Below are 23,003 nucleotides of genomic sequence, written 5' to 3'. Positions count from 1 at the left end.
TGACAGTTATCGGGGTCACTGTTCTCCTAGGAACACTTTTATACACAAGCCTTGTCCCAATTTGTTCAAGTTCATTTGCTGACTTCTGCAGTAAGTTCTGTGGACTTCATTAATTGGGTTTTGAGACTCTAAATGTGTTTGCTAATTAGACATTTCTAGTTTTAACATTTAGATGGGGGTTTTTTTGTAAATGTATTCATCTCATAATGATAAGGTATTAGGAGATCTGAGAGAACACTTCCTATTGTTAAGCTGCTCCCAGCCTGCTTCAAGTCTGCAAAAAGTAAAGAGGTCTGCATTCTGAGATAAAACAGAGGTTTAGAGATCAGAACGCCAGATTTCTCTGAAAATGTTTGTGTTTAAATGCAGTATTACATTTTTTCCCAACTTAACTAACCCTAATCCTTAGTCTGACAGCTAACAATGCAGAATTCAGATGTGTACTGATCTTTGTACAGCAGGTCTTTAGTTGTTTCTTATCTCTTCCTGTTCATTCCTCAGTTCTTCTTTTTGCTGTGGTAAGCACTCAGTTGGGACTTAAAAAGCAAAAAATATAATTCATATTTGTCATTAGGGTCAAATGCATTAGGATTTTAAAGGATCCTTATAAAAGTTCAGAAGCCGTAAAACTGTAAAAGCTGAAGGAGACAGAAATATGGAAAAAGTGACCGAAAAGACGAGAACCTTTAGAAAATGTCCCTGTCCTGCAACTCTCCCTTTATTGTAAGACCCCAGCAGCAGAGGACTGTAGCTTACATGAGTAGGGTTAGCAGAAGTCTTCATTGTTTAGCCACTCATCGCCTGCTTTAATTGTAGACCTTTCTAGATAACACACACACTGCAAGAAATTACTGAAACCTTCATTAAACAGTTATTTTGCCGTCTGCCCGCTTTTATCTGCAGTAATGGATTTCTAACTGTAAAAATATTATGCTTTAAAAACTGTATGTTTATATCTCTGAATTCAGTTAACTGTGTAACGACAAAATGCCAGCTTTGTTGCAGTTTATTTATTTATTTGTAAAACTTAAAGAAGATTAACCAAATAAATACAAAATACCCTGTTTAGGATCGTTCCAAAGCATCTCCATGCTAGTGCCCCAGTGCTTTGGAAACCCTTCCCAGACTGATGGATGTCAACGACTTTGTTTCTCATTTGTTCTTGAGTTTCTTTAGAGCCTATTTCACTTTGTATTTAAGTGATTCGACAGATCTGTCAGTAATCAGGGCTGTATGTGGCTAGTAGGGGTGGGGGAAAGGAAAAAATCGATACTGTGTAGTATCGTGATATTTTGTTTGCTAATAATGTATCGATACAGGGACAGCAGAAATCGATATTTTGTTACAAAAAAGGTTTTTGTGCTCTGACTTCAGAGCATGTTGATCCTTTTTCTGAGCAAGAATCCTGACATTCCTTCACTGTCCAAATGTGTTTAACTTTTTTTTTGGACAGTTTACTTATTTTACTTATTTTAATTTAAGACATGTTTTATTTTAATTAAGTTTAAAACTTTTTTATTTAATGTAAAATTATATTTTGTTTTAATTTACTTTCAAATTCTTCAGTTGCTGAAGGGCTGCATAGTTTTCACAAACTGCATAGTTCAGAATAGCTATAATTGTACCAGATGGTTGATTCAGTTAAGTTGGACTAGACTGTAATACAAACCGTTCAGTTTGTCAACAATAAAACTGAAATGAGAGAAAGACTGAGTGTGAGACTTTGATATTAGATAAAATGAATATTGATAAAGTTTACCTTTATGTACAGAATCTGAATATCGCGAAATATTTTAAAAAATTGCAATAATATCGTATCGTGCATTAAGTATTGTGATAATATCGTATTGTGATAATATCGTATTGTGGGATGTATGGTGATTCCCACCTCTAGTGGCTAGTGCAATTACTTTTTCACATAAGACCAGGTAGATTTACATATTTTTTCCCTTAATACATGGAAATAAATCTGCATTTTGTATTTACTCAGGCAATCTTTGTCTGATACTATTGATAAACAACAACAACTTGGAAATTCTTAAATTGTTTTTAAACAGTTCCATGAAAAAGTACTTTCCCCTGTCTTGATTTCTGACTTTTCACCACCACGTTCACTAGTAGCCACTGATTTTATATGACTTTTATCACATCACAATAGATAATTTCTATTCATTCTACAAAAGAATGTATCAGCTAGAGAAAATAGCAGCTATGCAGGTTTTTCTTTGTTTTATTGTGTATGTTTCCTGCCTTTATTAATTTTATTGTTCATATTTCCTCTCCAACCTCTGCTCTGTCTCTTCAGCCCCCCCAACTTTCACAGATACACCACCTCAGTACGTGGAGGCCAAGGAGGGGGGGAGCATCACTTTGACCTGTATAGCCTTTGGGAATCCCAAACCCTCAGTCAGCTGGTTGCGGGAAGGTAGTCTCATGGTCAGCAGTGCCAAGTATAAGGTAAATACTTTATATTCGTATCAGCTGTTTATTAAATATGTTACTATAGTCATACTATGTTCAGACTAACAGTTGCAGGCACTGAGACCACTGTGTTGGTACGAAACATCTGGCCTCATCACGCAAAGTCTGCCAGCAAGGTGCCGACTCACACAGTTAAATATGTAAAAGTTTACTTGTTAGCAAACTGTTGCTTCTTTACACCAGTAGCTGATACGGGGCTACACCATCATTTACTTTCAAGTTTTAGTACAAATCTGATATTGAATGTTTTTGTAGCTCCACATTTGGTCTCTACCAGTTTTGAGTGGGGTCTTTCACTTAGCTCAGTTTTCTTAGCATCATATATAAACATGGAAAAAATTTCAAGAGATACTTCCACAGATGTCTAGTCTTGTAGTCTTAATCATCAGAGCAGAATTCAGAAGTCTAGTGAATATTGCAGACGTTATGGTTTTCTCCCACATGTCCTCTTCGCTGTGAGTGTTTGTGTGTAGGGGGCATGGAGCACACTGGCTGAGAGATGGTGAGAAGAGAAGCTAGTGTCACTCAAGTTGATGACATCTCATTAGCCTGCAATAAAAGCTTCCCAACAAGCAAAGATGATCAGAAAGGTTTGATGGCAGGGAGCCTCGTGCTGGCTTGCAGGTCTGCTGGAGAGGAATAACATTTAAAACCTCTCTGGTGAAAGTCTGTTGCTTCCTTGAACGTCTCAAATTGGTCACTTAAAAGATGTTTTGAGCTGTAACAGCATCCCGGGTCAGGCTGTTGTGACTTAACTTCTCAGGTTGAATAAATGCGTTTGCAGTCTTTAGATTGAGAGATCTACGTTTGAAATGGCAACATTCAATTAACAGACAACTCCTCAGCTTGACTCCTTGTTTCCTTAATACTTTCAACAATCAGAGATTATAAGATTCACTATGTGTTCCAGCACAGGGAGTTTTTCTCAGTAACCATTATTCCATTCACACATAATGTAACAGAACTTTTATTTTCATTTAAAAGAACCCTTTTGTGATCGTTTTGTTGCTGTACAGTAATGAATCCTGCAAGAAGAACGGGAATGACTCCCTCAGTTTAGATCAATTATTTAGGTGACTGAGCTTTGTTCACAGGAGAGTTATACATATAAATTTATCCGTCTCTCAGGCAGCAGCTTTCTCCCAAATTAGTCACGATACTTTGGGCTGTTATAGACTGATAACAACTGTAAATCATGAGCATGTGCTAACACAAAGATGTGGGAGAGATTTTAATCTGAATAACAATTTGGTTTTGATATGAGTGGCTGCACTCTGATCTGATTTAAGAGAAAAACCTCTGAAGACAGATCTGGATGGTGAGCAGTGCTTTAATTTAACAAAATAAGTGGTAATGTGGTGATGTTTGGGTTTCCACTGTGGAAATGGGCTGTAAAATGAAACTCCCAGGGATGGTTGCGGTTGCCTAGATTTCCAGCAGGTGGAGGGGTGCCAAAAATTAGGATATGCTCTCAACTCAAGTCAGCGATTCAGAAGGTTTTATGCAAGACAGCGACAATCGGGAAAAAATAAAGTCATTTTCCAAAAATGGGTTCTGCAGTTATTGCGTCTGATTTACTGACCTTTTTATTTGGTGTTCTGTTATTGCTGAGGTCATTGAGTGTCTGCCCCAAATAAAAAACGTTCACACTGATATTTTCTGTCTTCATGTGGGTCCTCAGATGTCTAACTAAGGAAGCACATAAAATGAAACTGTATGTGGTCAGCAACCTGGATATTATAGGAATCATACAGGGATATGGGAATAACAAACATGCAATAAATAACAGGGATTGGTCTGCAAGTAGACGCACTACCTGGCAGATGATGTTGATTGCAGGCATTTTTTGTTATAACAAACAACTTGCTGCCCTCTGGCCAGATCTCATTCAGAAAAGACTTTTCACCTGGAAAAATCCTTTTTTTCAGAGAGTGTTTCATTTTTTGTGTTAACCCATGATTCTATTTTTTTTCTTGGTGACCGCTGAAGTTAAAGTTAATTTAGATAGAAGTTCAAATTAACTGCTCAAGTAAGTGCTTGGAGGCATTTGTAAATGGTTGCCAATTAGCAAGACTTGCTTCTATAAGACGTTTGGCTGTAAAGGGAAATGTTTAACAGCCACACTGCATAACACAACATACTGCTCGAAGGACTTAAACCTAGCAGTCAAAATCAAAGGAAGCTACTTTTTGATCTCGAATGGGTCTAACTCCTTGGCACTAGGGCTGCCACAAACGATTATTTTGATAGTCGACTAGTCACCGATTAATTTTGCGATTAGTCGACTAATCAGATCATCATCCATTGAACGTAAAACGTACAGCTTATTGCACCAGCAGCATCTGCTCTTATATAACTATCATTAGCTTACAGCTTTAAGTGTTTAAGGTATGTGCTAACTAAAAATAAAGACAAGATGATAGTTTATTAAATTTTAATGAAATTTGCAGATTGTTTCGGTGAAGTTTAATAAACTCCTTGCTATCTAAAATATAACAGGACACCGGAGTATACTCTCGAGCATCTCACACTTCTGATAATCAGCTGTCTGCTTGACGTTTATTCAGCTGTGTAAAAACTATAACTTTAATCTCAGCCAAACCGATTTACTCAGGAACAAATAAAATACTAAAAAAAGCCAAACAATAACATTCTTAAGTTATCTAAGTGACTTATATATCATGTTTAACCTGAGTAGCGAAAGACCGCAGTGGGTTTGAAAACGATTTTCCGGGAGTCCGGTGTTCTCACGGCTCTAGTGAGCCTAGCCCCCGGCTAGCTATCGAGCTAGTGGGTAACAGACGTCTCCGAAAATGTCAGAGCGCTTTTGAAAATATGTGGTGTCCTGATAAACTGAGCAGATATTTGAGGTTTACACAGCTACATTCTCGCCTGAAAATGTGTTAAACATTTATTTTGTGACCCAGAAAGAATAATAAGAGTAATATTAAAACTAAGTAGCTGCCGCCATTGTTGGGTTGCGCTATGAATTCTGGGACAGAGCTACTTCTTCTTCTTCGGGGTTTAACGGCAGCTGGCATCCTTGTACATCCAGTGCTGCCATCTTCTGTTTCAGTCCGTTATTACACTCTTAAATCCTACTACTTATTCCTGCATCTTTTGGGATCTTACAAAGCTTCAAATGACGCGTCGACTATTAAATCAGTCGACGATTTTGATATGTCTGTGAAGGTTCTCAGTCATCCAGGTCATCGTAGTCAAAGGAGCTTGCAAAGAAAAGCGTCTGGACTTCTTTAAGTTACTTGAAGACGTTTCACCTCTCATCCGAGAGGCTTCTTCAGTTCTAAGGTCAAATGGTGGAGAGTCCCAGATATAAACCTGGTGGGAGTGTCCCCCCACAGAGGGACAAAAGGACTACTATCACTACTCTCCTCAGTGACAACAATACCTACGAAGCCTTAAAGCGAGACCCCACAAGCAGCTACAAAAAGAAAGATTTTGATAGTCGACGTAATCGTGACTAGTCGACTAATCGTGGCAGCCCTACTTGGCACTTTCACAACCAAATTCAAAGACTTTGACTGATTAGTTGCTTTTAACACTTAGGATTGTCTTCTTTCTGTACTGTGACAGCATTAATTCAATTAATTTATTCAATTCAGTTTTATTTATATAGCGCCAAATGACATCAACAGTCACCTCAAGGCGCTTTATATTGTAAGGTAGACCCTACAATAATAGATACAGAGAAAAACCCAACAATCATATGACCCCCTATGAGCAAGCACTTTGGCGACAGTGGGAGGGAAAAACACCCTTTTAACAGGAAGAAACCTCCAGCAGAACCAGGCTCAGGGAGGGGGCTCATTACAACAAAACTATTTGTCTTCTGGGTTTTATTCAGTACTGACGTTTAAAGTTACATGTTTGTGTGTGTGCTCAGGTGTCCGATGGGAGTTTGACGGTGCTATCCATCACCCGGGAAGATCGGGGGGCCTACATGTGTCGAGCCTTCAGCCCCCAGGGAGAGGCTATTCACACCACACGGCTGCTAGTACAAGGTAAGGAATTTTAAGGATTTCCAATATTGCATCTTCATTCTGTCCTGTGGTCCTTCCCTTGGTGATTTCATTAGGAGTTATGAAAAGTAGATGTTTTTTTTGTATTTTACAGTTTTACAGGGAATGAGTCCAAACATCTCACACCAAAATGAAAGTCAGTCATAATTGTTAAACTTGGTAACATAAAAAATATTAGAAATATTAGAAACATTGTGGCTCCATAGTGTAGTGGTTTACACATTTGTCTAAAAAGATCCCTGATTTAGTCTAAAGAAAACACAAATCCCATTTAGGGTTGCATTAGGAAGGGCACGTGGTGTGAAAATCATCCAAATCACACACGCAGAGCTTCCTGCTGAAGCGACTCTTTGGGAATAAGGGAGCAGCCAAAAGTAAAAGTCATCAGTATAACATTGAAGTAGATTAGTGGCAGTGGTAACCAATTTACATAAAAGGTCAGATTTGCTTGAGCCGTGTCCTCCCCGGAAAGCAACATTTAGATTGTACTTAGGTAGATTTGTGGCTCGTCCATCTGCTAATTCAAGTTACAAGTTCAAGACTAACTAGCACAGTAGGGAAATATGGATTCAGAGCTAAGTGACGTATCAGGACATTCTAAACAACGATGAGTTTTCTCAGCATAGACCAAACCTGACTAGACTCAAGAGAGCAGGTCATGAAGCTCTAACACACTGGAAATTGGATCAGCTGTGCCTACAGTATTGGGAAGACAAAGACAGCACACCATCAGAATACAAATGATAAGGATATTTGTAGAATTATTACACAAATGTATCTTTTCAGCCAAATTGTGAGGATGGACTTGCCGTTGGCGATGAATCATTTTTCAATAAATTTAGAGCCAGATTGAAGTAAAACTTGCAACTTCACACTGACGCACATCTGTTAGCTCTAGCATATTTTAAAAGTCACTGAGAAGTGTCAGAACAGGATTTATTAGGTAGTATCAGACGTGGGGAATATGCTCCTGCAAGATTGTGATTTGTGACTTTTCCTTTTTTTTTTTGGAGAAAACATCAGTGTCACACTGTGAGACACTTTCAGTCCAAAAGCACACGTCCCCCCCCCACCCCCCACCCCGTTACCTGTCACACACAGAAACTAAGCACATTGCAAAACCAGCCAAATTTGTTGGTCATTCATCTCAGAGCCTAAACCTCTGCACCATTTTCTATGCAAAACCATCCCCCACAGCAACAGACAGCTAACAGTGAGTGTCTATTTGGGTATATTAAACATTTGCATGCGTTGCTTTTCAGTGCTGTTTATGACACATACTTGCCATGTTGATCCTTTCACAATTTCATTGTCATTCTGGGTTGTTTTCTCCTGTCACTGCATATTAGTAGATCATGACATCACACAGAAAACTATGGTACATATGCTTCTTTTGCTAAAAATAGCACCATTCCATCAGGGAAGCAGGATCAATCCATTTCTGTGGGTATGTGGGGGTAAATGTGGTATCAGCAGGTGGAGTTTGGATGGGCTCCCATAATGGCCAATCACGTCAGCTCCCTTTACTGCCTTTGAAATGCAGCATATGGTTTAATGATGGTCAGTCTGTGGCTGCTTTGCTGGAGAAAACTGCTCTGCTCTCAGAGATGCAGAGGCACAGCACAAATACATTACATTGAGAATTTAAAAATATGACTTTGGGGCAGACAGATCTATTTTTGAATTAAATTCTCTGTCTGGTTTTAAAGATAAAGTGATATTACTTTATAGAGGCTGGTGTTTTAACTGTGACTTTGTGATCACGTCAGTGTTTGAATATTGATACATTTCAATGAGTGTAGATTCTACTGGAGAGAGCAGCAACTAAAGAAAGATGAGAATTTCTATGTTTAACATGTTGCTTCAGAAATAATCACATAAGTAAATAGCATGTTACCAGATAATATGCAAATATTATCTGACATGAAAACATATCAGATCACTGTGGCACATCCCCTCTTGTTTTCACTGGCCTCTAAACATCTGGAAACTGAGGCGAGTTGTTGGACTTTTGGGAAAGAAATGTTGTCCCATTCTTGCGTGATAGAGGATTCTAACTCCTCAACACTCCTGGGTCATCTCTGTCATTTTTTTCATTTCACGATGAACAAAAATCCTTCGATTGGTGAGACGTCCGGACTACGGGGAGGTCAGCTTGTACCCTGGCTCTTCCACTACAAATCCATGCTCCTGTAATAGATGAAGTATAGTTTTGCATTGTCTTGCAGAAATATAGGAGGTCTCCCAGAAAAGCTGTAATCTGGATTGGTGTATATATTGTCTAAACTTTTCAGCATTGACGGTGCCTTTGCAGTTATGGAAGTTGCTCAATTCACTTATGCACATGTACCTTCATGTACTCGATGCATGGCGTTTGAACTGAGCCCTGATAACAAGCTGGATGGTCCCTCTCCTCTTTTATTCAGGACATTTGGCATGCATGTTCTCCAACAAAAACGCTACATTTCAATTTGTCTGACGAGAGAACTGTTTTTCACTTTGCCTAAGTCCATTTTTAATCGAGTTTGGTTTCTGAAGTTCAAGTTTCTGGATCATGTTCACATATAAGGTCTTCTTTGCATGAAAGACCTTTAACCCTTTATTCATGGATGGCACACCAAACTGAGATCACATACAATGATTTCTGGCAGTGTTTCTGATCCCAGGCAGTTATTTCAATCACAGAATCATATATGATCTTAATGCAGTCCTGTCTGAGGACTGCATTAAGATCACAGCCACCCAGTATTGATGGCCTTTTTTGCAAATCATTGAATTCTCTTCTATGGACATTATTACAAAGCATTCCAGCATTTTTGGAACTGGAGGATATTTTTCTTCTGTTAATGGTTTTCAGCACTGAAAAATTTGAGATGAAAGTACAAAGTATTTTATTTAATGCATAATCTTTCAAAGGAAGTAGATTTTTTGGTAACTGCTACTTTTTCAGCTAATTAGCTTTAGTAGCTAGCTACAAAGGTCAATAGGCCAATAGAGCTGCATCCCTGCATTGCAATATGGCTTTAATAATTAGACGAAGTAGGTTTTTAAAGCCATGGCTGGAAACTTGAATACGCAAGCAGAACATTAGTAATGATACTCCTGATACCAGGTAAGTATCATTACTTACCTGGTAATGATCCTGATACTAAGACCACCAGGTACGGGAACAGCTTCTTCCCCACAGCTGTCAGACTCCTGAACTCTGCCTCCTGACATCTGACCCACGTTAAACTCATGGACTGAACATACACACACCCACAACCACCTACACACACACACACAATGGACAACTGTACCCTCAAGCACACAATAATAACATGGTCTGAACCACCACTCACAACCACTAGCACTTTATATAGCCACTGTAGAAATTATCCACATATCTCACTTATCTTAACTGCACTACTGTATAGTTCTGTGTAAATAATCGTTCTGTACATACGATAATTTTTAATCCTAAAACTGTTTATAACTTGCATAGTTCACATTTCTGTATAACTGTATATCTCAGATTTCTGTATAGTTTTTTATTTCATATTTATATCCTGTTCATAGCCTGTACATACTTATAGTTATAGAATATTCATAACATACTTCATACGTGTACATTATAACATACCATAATAGACCCATTTCTGTAATATACTTACATATCTATATTATTGCTAATATATATTGTAATATATCCATATCATGGCTAAAGCACTTCTGGATGGATGCAAACTGCATTTCGTTGCCCTGTACCTGTGCGTGTGCAATGACAATAAAGTTGAATTCTATTCTGAATTCTATTCTATACTCAACGGTTGATATATACTGAGCACTTGGAAAGCGTGTCTTCTGCCCACCTTTTTGTGCAAACTCACTGACATAACACAAACATGAACTATAGCATACATACATCCACAGACGACTTCTCTCCAACCCACAGGACTGAAAGTATCAGTTGTGAATGTTTTTTGTAACAGACACCACAGACCTCCCACCCAACCCAACCAAGGGCCCATGCCCATGCCCTAAAAGTCCACAGCTGTTTTAGGTATTTTGATGTTAAGGTCAAACAGTGTCATCTAAATTTGCATTTTGCTGAGATAATTGAGCAGTATCATGCTGCAGGATTAGCAGACATTTTTCTATTCACTGAGACATGCTGCTAGCATTGCTAATAATGTAAAAGTTTGCCCTAATTTAAAATGTGTTCATCTAAATCGGTCTTCTGCCTGGTGTAAAACAGTCACAACCTTTTTGATAGCAGCTGGCTGCTCCCTCAAGCATGCTATCACATTCATATGAACACACCAGGCTGAGCAGAATTTAAATAGTGTATGATGCAGCAGTGTGTTTAGGAGTGCGACTAGAAAGACGATGCTTAAATTAGTTCAGGGACGTCTTACAAGTACATGGTACATCAGGAGCATGTGAGCTGAGATAAAGAAATAAGAATGAGTGGATGCTTTTTTTTGACTCATGCTCTAAATTAAATGTCAACTTCTGTATCTAAAGCAATTCGTCTGTCTCAGTCCAGGCTCCACCACAAAATCATCACATATTTACCAAAGGAATCAGTAAATGTCTCTGATGTCTTCAATCATACACACGTCACTTCTCAATGTCGCTGGTATTTTTCTTCTGGAAATGAAAAGTAAATACCCTTTAAATGTCAGACAAATCACCTTCAGAGGTGATTTGTCTGACCAAAGAGGAAAAATAATAACACTCTAACCACAGCATCCCAGGTCATATAAGTTAAAGATCACTTCCCAACAGTTGAATGGACATGATCTGACCACTACTGAACTGAGGAAATTGAAACTTGATCTCTAATTGAACCATTTTCATTGACTTTTCAACAGATTAATTCAGTTCACTTCAATTTATATTCACAACCCACAATTAGAGATGGCACGATACCACTTTTTATATCCGATACCGATACTGATATCATAAATTTGGATATCTGCCGATACCGATATGAATCCGATACAGTGTGTTTTTCAATCAATAAAACTGTTTTTAAATATCTTGCTGCATTTTGTATAAGTTCTACCTATTCCTATTCTGGTATTTTAAAGAGTACTTAGCAGCAATGTTAAGCAACCTAACTAATAGGGTTGCAAACTCCCAGCAAAAAAAAAAAAAAGAAAAAAAGAAAAATAGGGAACCGTTTTTTTTACAGTTACTATATACAGTAATGGACTTCTATATATTTTACATAAGATTAAAACTTTGGGCATAAGATTCAGATAATTATTTATTAAAATCTAGACATTTTAAATGAGAATAAGAAAGAAAAGTATGTCTTTGTGCCCCCCTTTTCCCTGTTAATGCCTTATCGGCCCCCCGGGCTAAACTTTGCTAGATCCGCCCCTGCACAGTTACCAGCCGTCAGCTGCGTAGAAAAAGATCCTGGTGTAGAAAGTAATATTAAATAAACTCTAACAACAGATTATCAAGGTTAAACGTGCTGCTGTTATTCAGCCGCTGGTTTCCTCTTTCTGGTGCAAAGTGGGCGATAAACAAAGAACAATGATTGAAGTAGCAGCAAGAAGAGGCAGTCGCTCCATATATCTGTTGTTAAGCTTAACATGGGAATGCTTTACAAACATTCAGAGATGAACTTACACACTTGCTTTACTTCTCTCTGGGATAACTTCCTCGGAGATGAAATGCTGGTTTGGTAGCGAGGCTACAAATACACACAGCCGCTCTATCACGTGACCACACTGCTGCCATGTGCTACGGTTATGAGCAGAGTTACACCGTGTTGCAAGTTTTGTGAGGTGCTTTTTTGATATTTAATGGATCGGATTACATTTTTTATTTCTCTCCAATATCCGATCCAGTAATTTAGGTCAGTATCGGACCGATACCGATACGTAATATCGGATCAGTCCATCTCTACCCACATTATAAGAAAGACACACCAACAAAGTATTTGGCGATAGTCGCAAGGAAAAAAAATCCCAGACAGGCTCAGTAGGGGGCAGCCATCCACCACAACTGCTTGGTGGTGAGGGGAAGGAGAAGAGAGGCTAGGGGACAAAAGTCAAACTATAGGTGAGAGAACCAGAGTTGAACAATTATTAAATGCAATAGAGGTGTATACACACACAGGGAGTGAAAAAAATGAGTGAAGAAGAAATGCTTATTGCAACGTGGGAAGCCCCCAACAGCCTAGACCTATTGCAGAATAACTGAAGGTGGATTCAGATTCACCTGATCCAGCCCTAACTATATGCTTTATCAAAAAGGAAGGTTTTAAGCCTAATCTTAAAAGTCGAGAGAGCGTGCCTCTCTAATCCAAATTGGGAGCTGGTTCTGCACTAGAGCGACCTCATGCTGAAGGCTTTGCTTCCCATTCTACTTTTAAAAACTCTGGGAACAACAAGTAAGCCAAAGTATTCTGTTAGGATAATAAGGCACTATGATGATGTTGAAGATTTTGTATGCGTTTTAAATCCAATTCTGGATTTAACAAGAAACAACTAAACAGAAGTTACAATGTCTCAATTGGTTCTCTTGCTGTGAATTCTGGGTCAGTCGAAGAGTTTTCAGGGATCCTTTAGAACAATCTAATACGAAATTATACTAGTTCAGTCTCAAAGTAATAAATGCATTAACTAGCTTTCCAGCATCACTCTGAAAAATGATGTTTCTACTTTTAGCCACATGTTGGAAAGAAATGGAGGTAGTCCTGCATATTTGCTTATTGTGCATGTTGAACTACTCCAGGATTCTTCATAATATTACTGGAGGCTTTGGCTTCATGCTGTTCTAGTTCACTTCCCACATAGCTAAACCTATATCATTAACAGCCTATATATGAGCCAGTATACTTGGCTTGTGAGTAATCTGTTGATGGCATAGGCCCTACTACACCAACAACTCGTCTACCTTTCCAGTTGATTTTTTCCCCCACTAGAGACCCCAGCGACTGTAGTAAAATGTATTCCAGGGACCACTGAAGTGACACTAAAGTATATTTGAAACTGCTGGATAGGGATAGCATAGATTTGATAAGACTGGAACTTAAATCGGCAGTAATGACAACCGGTTGTGTCAAATGGTCACTAAAACTAACCTCTTAGTTCCCTTATAGCCTCTGACGGTGACGTCATCTCTGTGCTCTGAATGTTCAGTGTCATTGATCCCAATATTTTACTATAGAGAACACACTGTTGATATTAAATAAATTGTGCTGCAGTGGCTTGAATTGTATCTACCTGATAAGATTCAAATTTGTGCATGTAAGTGTCTTCTTCATATACTAAACTCAGTCGTGGAGTTCCACAGGGTTCTATAGTTGGACCAATACTTTTTACATTATATTACCCTTAGGCAATATTAACAGAAATCACTGCATATGTTTTCATTGTTATGCTGATGATACGCATCGTTATTTATCTATGAAGCCAGATGACCCAAATCAGCTTGTTAAACTAAAGGCATGAAGGCCTGGATGAACTCTAATTTCCTACTTCTGATGTCAGAGGCTAATCTACCTGGTCCCCAAAATGTTAAAAAACATCATACTTATTCTGAATGTTACTACCTTTATGCAAATCTTTCTTTAAGGTGTTTATTTTTCTTTTTTTGACTCATAGATCAACATATAAGTGCACAGGTGTGGTCAGACATCTGTAAACATAACTGTACAAAACATACAAATAGAATTATTTCACAGTTACTATGATATTATGATCTGTGCATTATTGACACAGCTCTCACCAATACAGCGTTCTTGTGACAGTCCTTCTTTGGACCTGGATATCCCAGATGGTTTTGTGTAACAAATTATCGAGTGTCTCTGAACAAAAAAAAGGAGAAAGAAAAAGCACAAATATTGAACAGTGAACAGGATATTACTGATAAGTTGGGCCCCTATGAGAAACTAGATCTTGGTTACCGTTAGACTTTTTTATCAAGTGCACTATGTTACGTTGCAACAATTGTTGTGTATTTCTCATGAAAGGTTGTATAGACATTCAAGTTCATTTAATGAACAACTATAATGACTTTTCTAAACTTTATAGAATTCTTGGTTTCTGAATTGGCAGACTGCATAAAAAGTTTGCAAAATCAAATATGCAGAACTATCTGCTATGATGACCCCTTATGACTAACAGAACAACTGAATATATGTGTTTTTATAGAATTTTTAGTTCCTGAATAAATTTTATGGTATGAAATAGTAACAATTATATGCTAACGGATGAAGGTCTGTCATCCAAGTGGTTTCTAAAACATCAGAAAAGGACCCTGACTTCTGTAATTGTTCAGATGAACTCCTCTGAGTGTGACTTTACAGATGGAAATGAGTGGCTCCCAGACAACATTATGTTATCTTGTTTTTAATACTTTTTACTGACCTCGTGCGTTCATCAAATCTGTTGGATGAAATGGGTTTTCTCACTTCATATGGTGGTTGTTAGTAGTTTTTATTTATCACAAAACAGGCAGGCACAATGTTCACAGAGATCACGTTTCCCTTTGTGACTAAGCACCAAAACACAGGCCGAGTGGTTGTTTGACCCATCCTGTATAATTTATGGTAGAGATGGATTAATAGAAGCCCTCCTGGAAAGCCACTGAGCAGCAGATCAGCTAAAAGACTCCTGTGCCAACAAATCTCCAGCACTCAGCTGGTTCCAAATAGGGCGTGTTGGCACCCACACAAACAGACACTCACTCACACACCCCCACTCAAACGGCAACAACACAGTGAGCCAGCACAGGCCTAATCGTGGTTGTCCTGCTAAGGGCCTGGCAGATGGAAATGCTGTGCCTGTTAAAGGATCAGGCTGTGGGCTACAGATCAGAACTAACATATGAGACTAGCAGTTTTAAGTTGCGACACTGGCTCTGAGTGTGTCTGTGTGTTTGCGTGTGTGTGCGCATGTTGGTGATATTCTTTAAAGTCCATCCTTGAATGAAGCCAAGTTATGAACAAAGTGGAAATTCATTCATAAGTGTGTGTGTGTATACGTGCATCATTAGGAGAAAGTCAAAGGTTATTCCAAAGCAGCTGTTACAGTGTAGATGCTGGGGTGGGGTGGGGGCTCCTTTGTCTGTACTTGATGGTCTGTGTAATATTAGTAGGTTGATTTTAGGGTTTTTATATTACAGGGATTTCAAAGAGAAGGGTTAATTTGCTGGCAAGGTACTGTTCTGTTTCTTCAGCTCTGTCAGCCACTGTCTGTACTCTCTGCAATATAAAGCGCACCTATCAAATGAAATTAATATGCTATTATTATGATTGCATTATGCTGCATTATACTATGAATGTGTTACTAAACGTAAAGTTATATATAAACAATAAATAGTATTTTCCAGCAAGCAATAGCTCATACTGCTGAAGCTTAAAGATCCAATAGAAATGGTTGAAAGAGTCCTTACAGTGCATGTGAAGTTAACCCCTTACATGCACTGTAAGGTTGCATTACAGTTAACCTGTAACCATAAAGACTCATAACAAATAATACATGAATAATTTTTCAGCTGAAATAAAAATACATGTTTTACTAAATATAATGGTGTGTAAAGTAATTCTGCCAAACTACAGGTCGGTTCATGTGTCAGCTTCTCTTTTCTAGAGAAAATAAATAATTCAATTCAGTTTCATTTTTATAACGTCAAATCACATGAACAGTCGCCTTGAGGCGTTTCATACTGTAAGGTATATAATAATAACGACATTAATGAAGAAGTAGTTTTACTGCAGGTTTTACAATCCCTCGTAAACACAAAATAAACTCCATTATTCTGATTCTTTGTGACAGATTTCCAGTTCATTGGGAAACTATGTCTATGAATAAAGAACATAATTAGCCCTGCGTATTGTGGCTCATCAGCAAATAAAGGTGCTCACGTGGGACTGCTGGCAAGTTTTTTTCATTACTCCATTAACCTTTAGGAAATTCTTTGTCTCTATGTAGTTATTTAAAGAGAAAATTCTCTTCAGCATTCAATTCAGTTGACTTCAGCTTTTTGTCACTTCGGACAAAGTCGACATATTTAAATGAGGTCTTCTACATTAAATGACCCCAGACTTTTTACATTTACATCACATCTTGTTTTGAGTAATATTGTTACATTTTTAAGGACTCATAATAATAAATAACAAATCCTACTACCTACTCCACACCACTACTACTACTATCTAGCAGAAAGCAGTAAATACTGTATTTGCAGATAAAACAGTGTGATTATAGATCTGGTTATGGTCAGAGGGAGGAAATGATTGCAAATCGCAGTGTGAATACATCCATGCTTGCAACGAGGATCCATCTGGCACAGCAAGGATCACTCAATAAATTTTCATAATCCTTTACTGAGTGCAAAATAAGTATGTGACATGGCTCTGAGGTCTGCAGTGACATTAAGAATTCAGAGTAGAGGTGGTGGTGCTAAGCCATGCATTAGAGTCTACGGCCAGAAATATCCCAATGTGACCCCAAGCCAGCGCATGCCAACGAATTCTTGCATAATCAATATTTGTTCTGTAGACAAATGATATATGATTCATGCTTTGTGGTTTTAAGTGCCAGTTAAAAAACTGTAACTGTAACCTTGGTCAATCCTTAAGTCTTTAATGTGTCTGATGCACATGTTAAATCATCAGTACATAAAGTACACCATGCCTATTTCTACATTTCAGCACGACAACTCACAATTCAGTGGACAGGAATGGAATTTTCAGATGTGAAATGTCCTTGATGAAGGTCTCGTGACATTAAAAAGTCAGCTGGGGACAGATTTGAGTTGACACATAATTCGTTTGTATTCATTTCAACATTTTACTGGTAGCTTCCTTTAAAATGCATTGCGGCTGCTTCCACACCAATTAATTTTCACGAGGAGCAGAACAAGGTGAACTGCTTTTGGTCACAAATTGAACCTGCCTAATTCATTAAGTCGCATGAATGTTTCTCTCACTGTCTGGTGTGAGAATTCAGAAGAGGACAGTTTGTCCAGCCACAGTGAGAAAGTATTTCTGATGAACTAACAACCCAAACCGTGCTTCCCAGACTGTTTTTCTTTGAACCTTAAAAAAAGGCTTACACATTAGAGATATATTTAAAAAAAGACAAGACCAACTCTACACTCCTTAAGGAGAAAGAAACTTTTCTATATCCAACAACAAAAAGTTACTCAGTCTGTAGAAAACATGTCTAACTGCGTGTATCAGGACTGGGATGGAAGTGCTTCAAAACTTCCCTTAGAATTCTCCAGTTTTTATGTTTTCAATATCAAACTCCACGCAGTCATGAGCCAAATACAGCCATATGCACACAACAGAAGTAACTCTTAATAGCAAAATCGTCTAATTTAACTTTGCAAAAAGTAACAACTTGTCATCCCAAAAGGTTGATCCTTTCTATCTGGACCTAGCGTGGAAAGCGAAGAAATCATACCTTATCCAAGTGACTTCTTCAGTCTCAGCTGACTGCAGGTTTCCCCAACCTTATAAACAGTACATTTGCATAATGACTGAAACCAGCCCACTGAATGAACAAAGGGCTGTGAGGTCAGTTCCTTGATTGTCACGACCATTGATCAACAACCACTGATCAAAACCCACTGAAACATTTCTCCCACTGAGAACGTCCGGAATGAACAGAATCAACCTTTTGGGATTTACCTACCTGGATAATTAAGCAAGCATCAAGACAACAAATTGTCATATTTTTGCATTTACCAGAACCAGGAAGCAGACTCAGACCACAGTTAAGAGGTTCAAAAGATTTATTCACAGAACAGAAAAGATTAACGATACGCAAGTGTAATGGGGAACTGGGAATGGTGCTGTCAGACAAACTCTGGAGGTTTATGAAAGTAGGGAAATAGATAGCGAAACTGCAACTGCAGTTGATCTGTGGATTTAAAATTTTCAAACTGTGGAAAACCAAGAATTATGGGAGGGTGAGAGAAAAACAAAAAACGAGTTCTAGGGCGAGCAAAGAGATTCCCAAATGTTGACTGAATTGCTCATCCATCGAGCAGGTCCATGGTTGCCAGTGCAGTCTTGAGATCCCTTCCCAGGCGCTTAAATCCTAATTCCTACCTTGCCTCAAGTGACCTCAATAGGTCACATGATGGGGTAGGGCAAGGTCCTACAGTCGCTTCACCCTTTAGCCCTGGTGATGGTAATGACCCACCACTGGCTCATCTTACATGTTCAGTGGGTCAGTGAACCTCAGGAGTAACTCCAAAGAGAACAACCCACACTAGGGGTTAAATACCCGGGACTCCCTATGATTTGTTTGAAGGACTGAAGAAGCCTCTCGGGTGATAGATGAAACAGCTACACTAACCTAAAAGGTCCAGTTGGCTTTTTTAAGACTCTCTGAACTGAACCTGTCAGCAGCTGGCTGCATCATCAATGTTTTGAAAGTGACCAGTCACATTTGGACCTTCTAAAGGTTATCAAAGTTGTTACTTACATTAGGGGTGGCTGTAGCTCAGGTGGCAGAGCAGGTCAGCCACTAATCAGAAGGTCAGTGGTTCAATCCCAGACCCAAGGATGCTAAATATCCTTGGGCAAGATACTAACCCCATGTTTGCCTACTGGTGGTGGTCAGAGGGCCCAGTGGCGCCAGTGTCCGGCAGCCTCGCCTCTGTCAGTGCGCCCCAGGGCAGCTGTGGCTACAATGTAGCTTGCCATTGCCAGTGTGTGAATGGGTGAATGACTGAATGTAGTGTAAAGCGCTATACAAATGCAGGCCATTTACCATAAATAATTCTCATTCTTAAATAATTTCTAATGAAAGCATATTTAATACGAGCATCCGGCGAGCCGCACAACAGCATTAGTGGTTCTGTTGTTTCATCTTTTAAATTTCAGATTTCATTCTAGAAAAACAGATGTTCTGTCAAGCAAAATATTATATATGATAAATGTTTATTAGAGCTGCCAATGAAAATATTTAGTCTTGTGTTTGTTTAACTGATTCTGTGTGTTTCCCACCAGGCCCTCCGTTTATTATATCACCACCGGAGAACATTACAGTGAACATCTCACAGGACGCCTTCTTCACCTGCCAGGCAGAGGCCTACCCTCGCAACCTAACCTACACATGGTTCTGGGAAGAGGACAACGTCTTCTTCAAGAAGTAAAGTTATGATCGGGTTCATTACTGTTTGCTCTATCACCCACCTGCTTGTACAGTATAAGAGTCTGTGCTGTGTTGTTTTTGTGGTGATATTCAGCACAATAACTTCTTAAATTGACTTGCGACAGACTCATTGTCACCTCTCAGTCGTAAAAGGCCAACGTTGTGTCACCTTGCCGGGCAGGCGGGCAGCATGGATAGCCGAGTTTGTGAATACAATAAATCGAGAAGGCCATGTAGAATTTCATAATTTATAATATAGGTGCATATAATCTCAGATGAGTTTAAAACTTAGTGACCTTGAGCTAACAGTCAAGGTCAGAGGTCAAGTTTTCTGAAAATATTGTGAATCCAGAACTTTCACATTCATGCCATAGGTGCATCTACCAGCCATCAAGAGTTGTGTATGGAGGTGTCTAAGTTAGATGAAAAGGTAGAAGTAATAGATGTTCAAAAGCTAGCATGAAAGTTAGAGAGGAAATACCTCTTTTTTTTTAACTGAGCAGCTAAACACGTCCGCATCTTTGAGCAGAATTTAACATGTCTTTTTGACTACGCTCTTCCCAAAGATAACCCTTTAAGATTAGGAGATTTAAGGTTTTTAGGCATTAAACATAAAAATATTTGATACCTTTGCATTGCAGAACTAAAACCCCTTACTCTATGCTCAGCGGATAAATAATGAATGACTACCAAAACAACAGGCTAGTGTTTTCTCATGTCACGCTTGTACATGACAGCTTTTATAACATAGCAGCAGAATTCTTCAATAATTGATGAAACTGATTATTTATTAAGACATTTACTCAGAGGCGAGTGTGCCTTGTGCCTGTAATTAAACAAGGCTTCAACGACGAAGTAAGTTTTATAATCCAGCAGCATTTTAGCTTGTGAGAAGGCTGAGCGCTCGTCTTTCACATCGTTAAACTTTTGAACTCGCTGTTTTCTAACAGTTTTGTCACTTCCTGTGGTGCATTAGATTATAGATAGATAATACTGCTCCAGCACTTATTTTTGTAACTGCCTTCTCACACCATAAAAATTCGTTGTTGTGAAATTCAGAAAAGTTTGTATTTTATGTCCAACAGCTTTAGTTTTAAGACACCCATGACTCATGCAAATATTTTTATTTATTTCTATAACTACGTGTACAGATCATTAACCTCCTAGGACCTGGCGTCCACATATGTGGACATCACATTTTGGGTTATTTAGACCAAAATACTAAATTTTGCTCTACAAGGGCCTGATATCCACTTACGAGGACATTATACTGCTACTGTTCTATCGAATTTTTAAACGAATATCCTCATATGTGGATCTGATTTTTCATAAATCAAAAATAAGTTTAAAAAAAATCTGCTGATTCTTTGTTTTTACATTCATTGGGCCCCAATCAGCCCAAATATCAAAGAGAAATTAAAAATGCATGCCATGGAAGAGTTCGGGTCTTAGGAGGTTAGAGGAAAAAAAGTATATGAGAAAACTTACATGAGTATACAGACAGACGTATCTGTGGCTAAAGGTTCATTTTAGATTGCTTGAAGTTAAGTCAGGTTTATAATTCACATTCCCACTTGCATCACATTACATCAAAACTGCTTTAGTGCACTGTTTTAGAAGAAGACAGAGTTTACAGGGGTAAAGGCAGTACTATTACCATTAAAAGCCTGATCACAGTGTGGAGCCTTCCTTATTTTTCAGAGGAATTATAGGTTAAGACTAAAACAAGTCTCCTCATTTGTTGTTGATAGTACCCTAACCTTATTCAGTCAGATTATGGGTTTTTAGCTTTTCTCTGCAAGTCTTTGCAATCAGAATAGGAAAAAATAGACATTTGAACTAATATGAATACAAAAACTCTTATTTACATAGAAATCCTTGTTAGAAATAGAAATATAAAAATTGACAAGTGCAGCTGATGGTGTGTTCTCTAATGGTGTTTGTCACAAACAGCATTACAGGTTAAAAAAAAAAGAGTATTGCAAATCTGTACAAACCATAAGACTTCTGCAACAATTTCCTTTTAACAGGCAGGACCAAAGTAATGATGTTCAGCCATAATACACAATGCCAAGAAGAAAACTACACACAGCACATCGGTACTATCTGTAAGCATGGTGGTGGAGATTGTTGATTTGGGCCTCTTTTGTTTAGCCACAGTTTTGCGTGATGATATCTTACAGTCACTGAGTTGACTAGAATAAACTCTGTGTACCAAAGTATTCTGGAATCAAATGACAAGACATGCAAAAAATGTTTGTTTCCATTTTTAATTTGGACACAAGAGCTTTTACAATAAGCTAATACAATATCAAGTTTTACTTTAAAAGCTTTATGCGTACTAGATAGCCCAGAAGTTGGATAACCAAAAGCAGAATGACATTTAAATCTACCTTGTTGGTTTCTTTCCCGTCCCATCCTGTCATGTACTGTGTGTGGAAGGCAGGATTGGACCCAAACACAGTCCCACAGACAAGATTTAAACGTAAAAAACCTCAGCATTACAGAACTGAACTGTAAAACCTAGGAACGAACTATGAACAGAACACAGTGTGAGGGAGATTGCGATGACGAGCATAGGAAGACGCAGACACCAAATACAAGAGGAAACACGGCTGGCACTAATTACACTGACGAAACAGGGAAGAGCAAAACAGAACACACACCGATGAGAGACTATCAAAGCAAAACAGGAAGAACGCAGACTGAGTAGGACAGGGGTGTCCGACTCCAGGCCTCAAGTGTCAGTGTCCTGCAGGTTTTAGAAATCCCCCTGGGTCAGCACACCTGAATCAAATGATTAGTTCATTTCCAGGCCTCTGGAAAACTTCAAGACATGTTGAGGAGGTCATTTAGCCATTTAAATCAAGGAGCAAGGACACATCTAAAACCTGCAGGACACCGGCCCTTGAAGCCTGGAGTTGGACACCCCTGGACTGTGGGAACAGACACATGCATATGAAGACTGACAGGGGAGGAATCACAAAGGCAAACCAAGACTAGAAATACAGAATAAACACCAGATATAATCATACTGGGCAAAGAAATATAAAATACACAGAGAACCTAATAAATAAAAAAGACTCGAACCAAAAGACAAGAAACTCAAAATGCTGGGTGAGAATAACTAGAGGTTTGTATATGTGTCTTTCTGGCTGCTGTTACAACCAAATTTCCCCTTGTGGGACAATTAAAGGATTATTCTATTCTATTCTATTCTATTCTATTCTATTCTGTTATATTCTAACTGAGTCTTATGTTGGACCAGAACCTGCATTATAGTGAAATGCCAGCCCTCTTTTGTAGTCAGATGATCTAATATCAGATAAAGCATGGCTGACTGATCATTTCCCTTTTCTTCATC

The 23,003-nt window shown here is 38.5% G+C and overlaps 1 protein-coding gene across 8 annotated transcripts in view; it reads left to right on the top strand.

Moving 5' to 3' along the window:
• The window catches only part of igsf9bb (immunoglobulin superfamily, member 9Bb), a 165,825-nt gene that overhangs the window by 71,422 nt on the left and 71,400 nt on the right, over window positions 1–23,003 (top strand). For 7 of the 8 annotated variants that reach the window (XM_085174206.1, XM_085174209.1, XM_085174207.1 and 4 more), the window contains exons 4-6: window positions 2,306–2,457; window positions 6,386–6,503; window positions 19,495–19,636. In XM_085174206.1, coding sequence (XP_085030332.1) covers window positions 2,306–2,457; window positions 6,386–6,503; window positions 19,495–19,636 — 412 coding nt within the window. Of the gene's footprint in view, window positions 1–2,305; window positions 2,458–6,385; window positions 6,504–19,494; window positions 19,642–23,003 lie in introns of those variants that run through there. The other variant, XM_085174212.1, reaches the window with a different exon arrangement.

This window comes from Neolamprologus multifasciatus, chromosome 10 (assembly GCF_963576455.1).
Source record: "Neolamprologus multifasciatus chromosome 10, fNeoMul1.2, whole genome shotgun sequence".
Lineage (NCBI taxonomy): Eukaryota > Metazoa > Chordata > Actinopteri > Cichliformes > Cichlidae > Neolamprologus > Neolamprologus multifasciatus.
The sequence above is the reverse complement of the archived record's forward strand: the minus strand, read 5'-3'. Positions and strand labels throughout refer to the sequence as shown.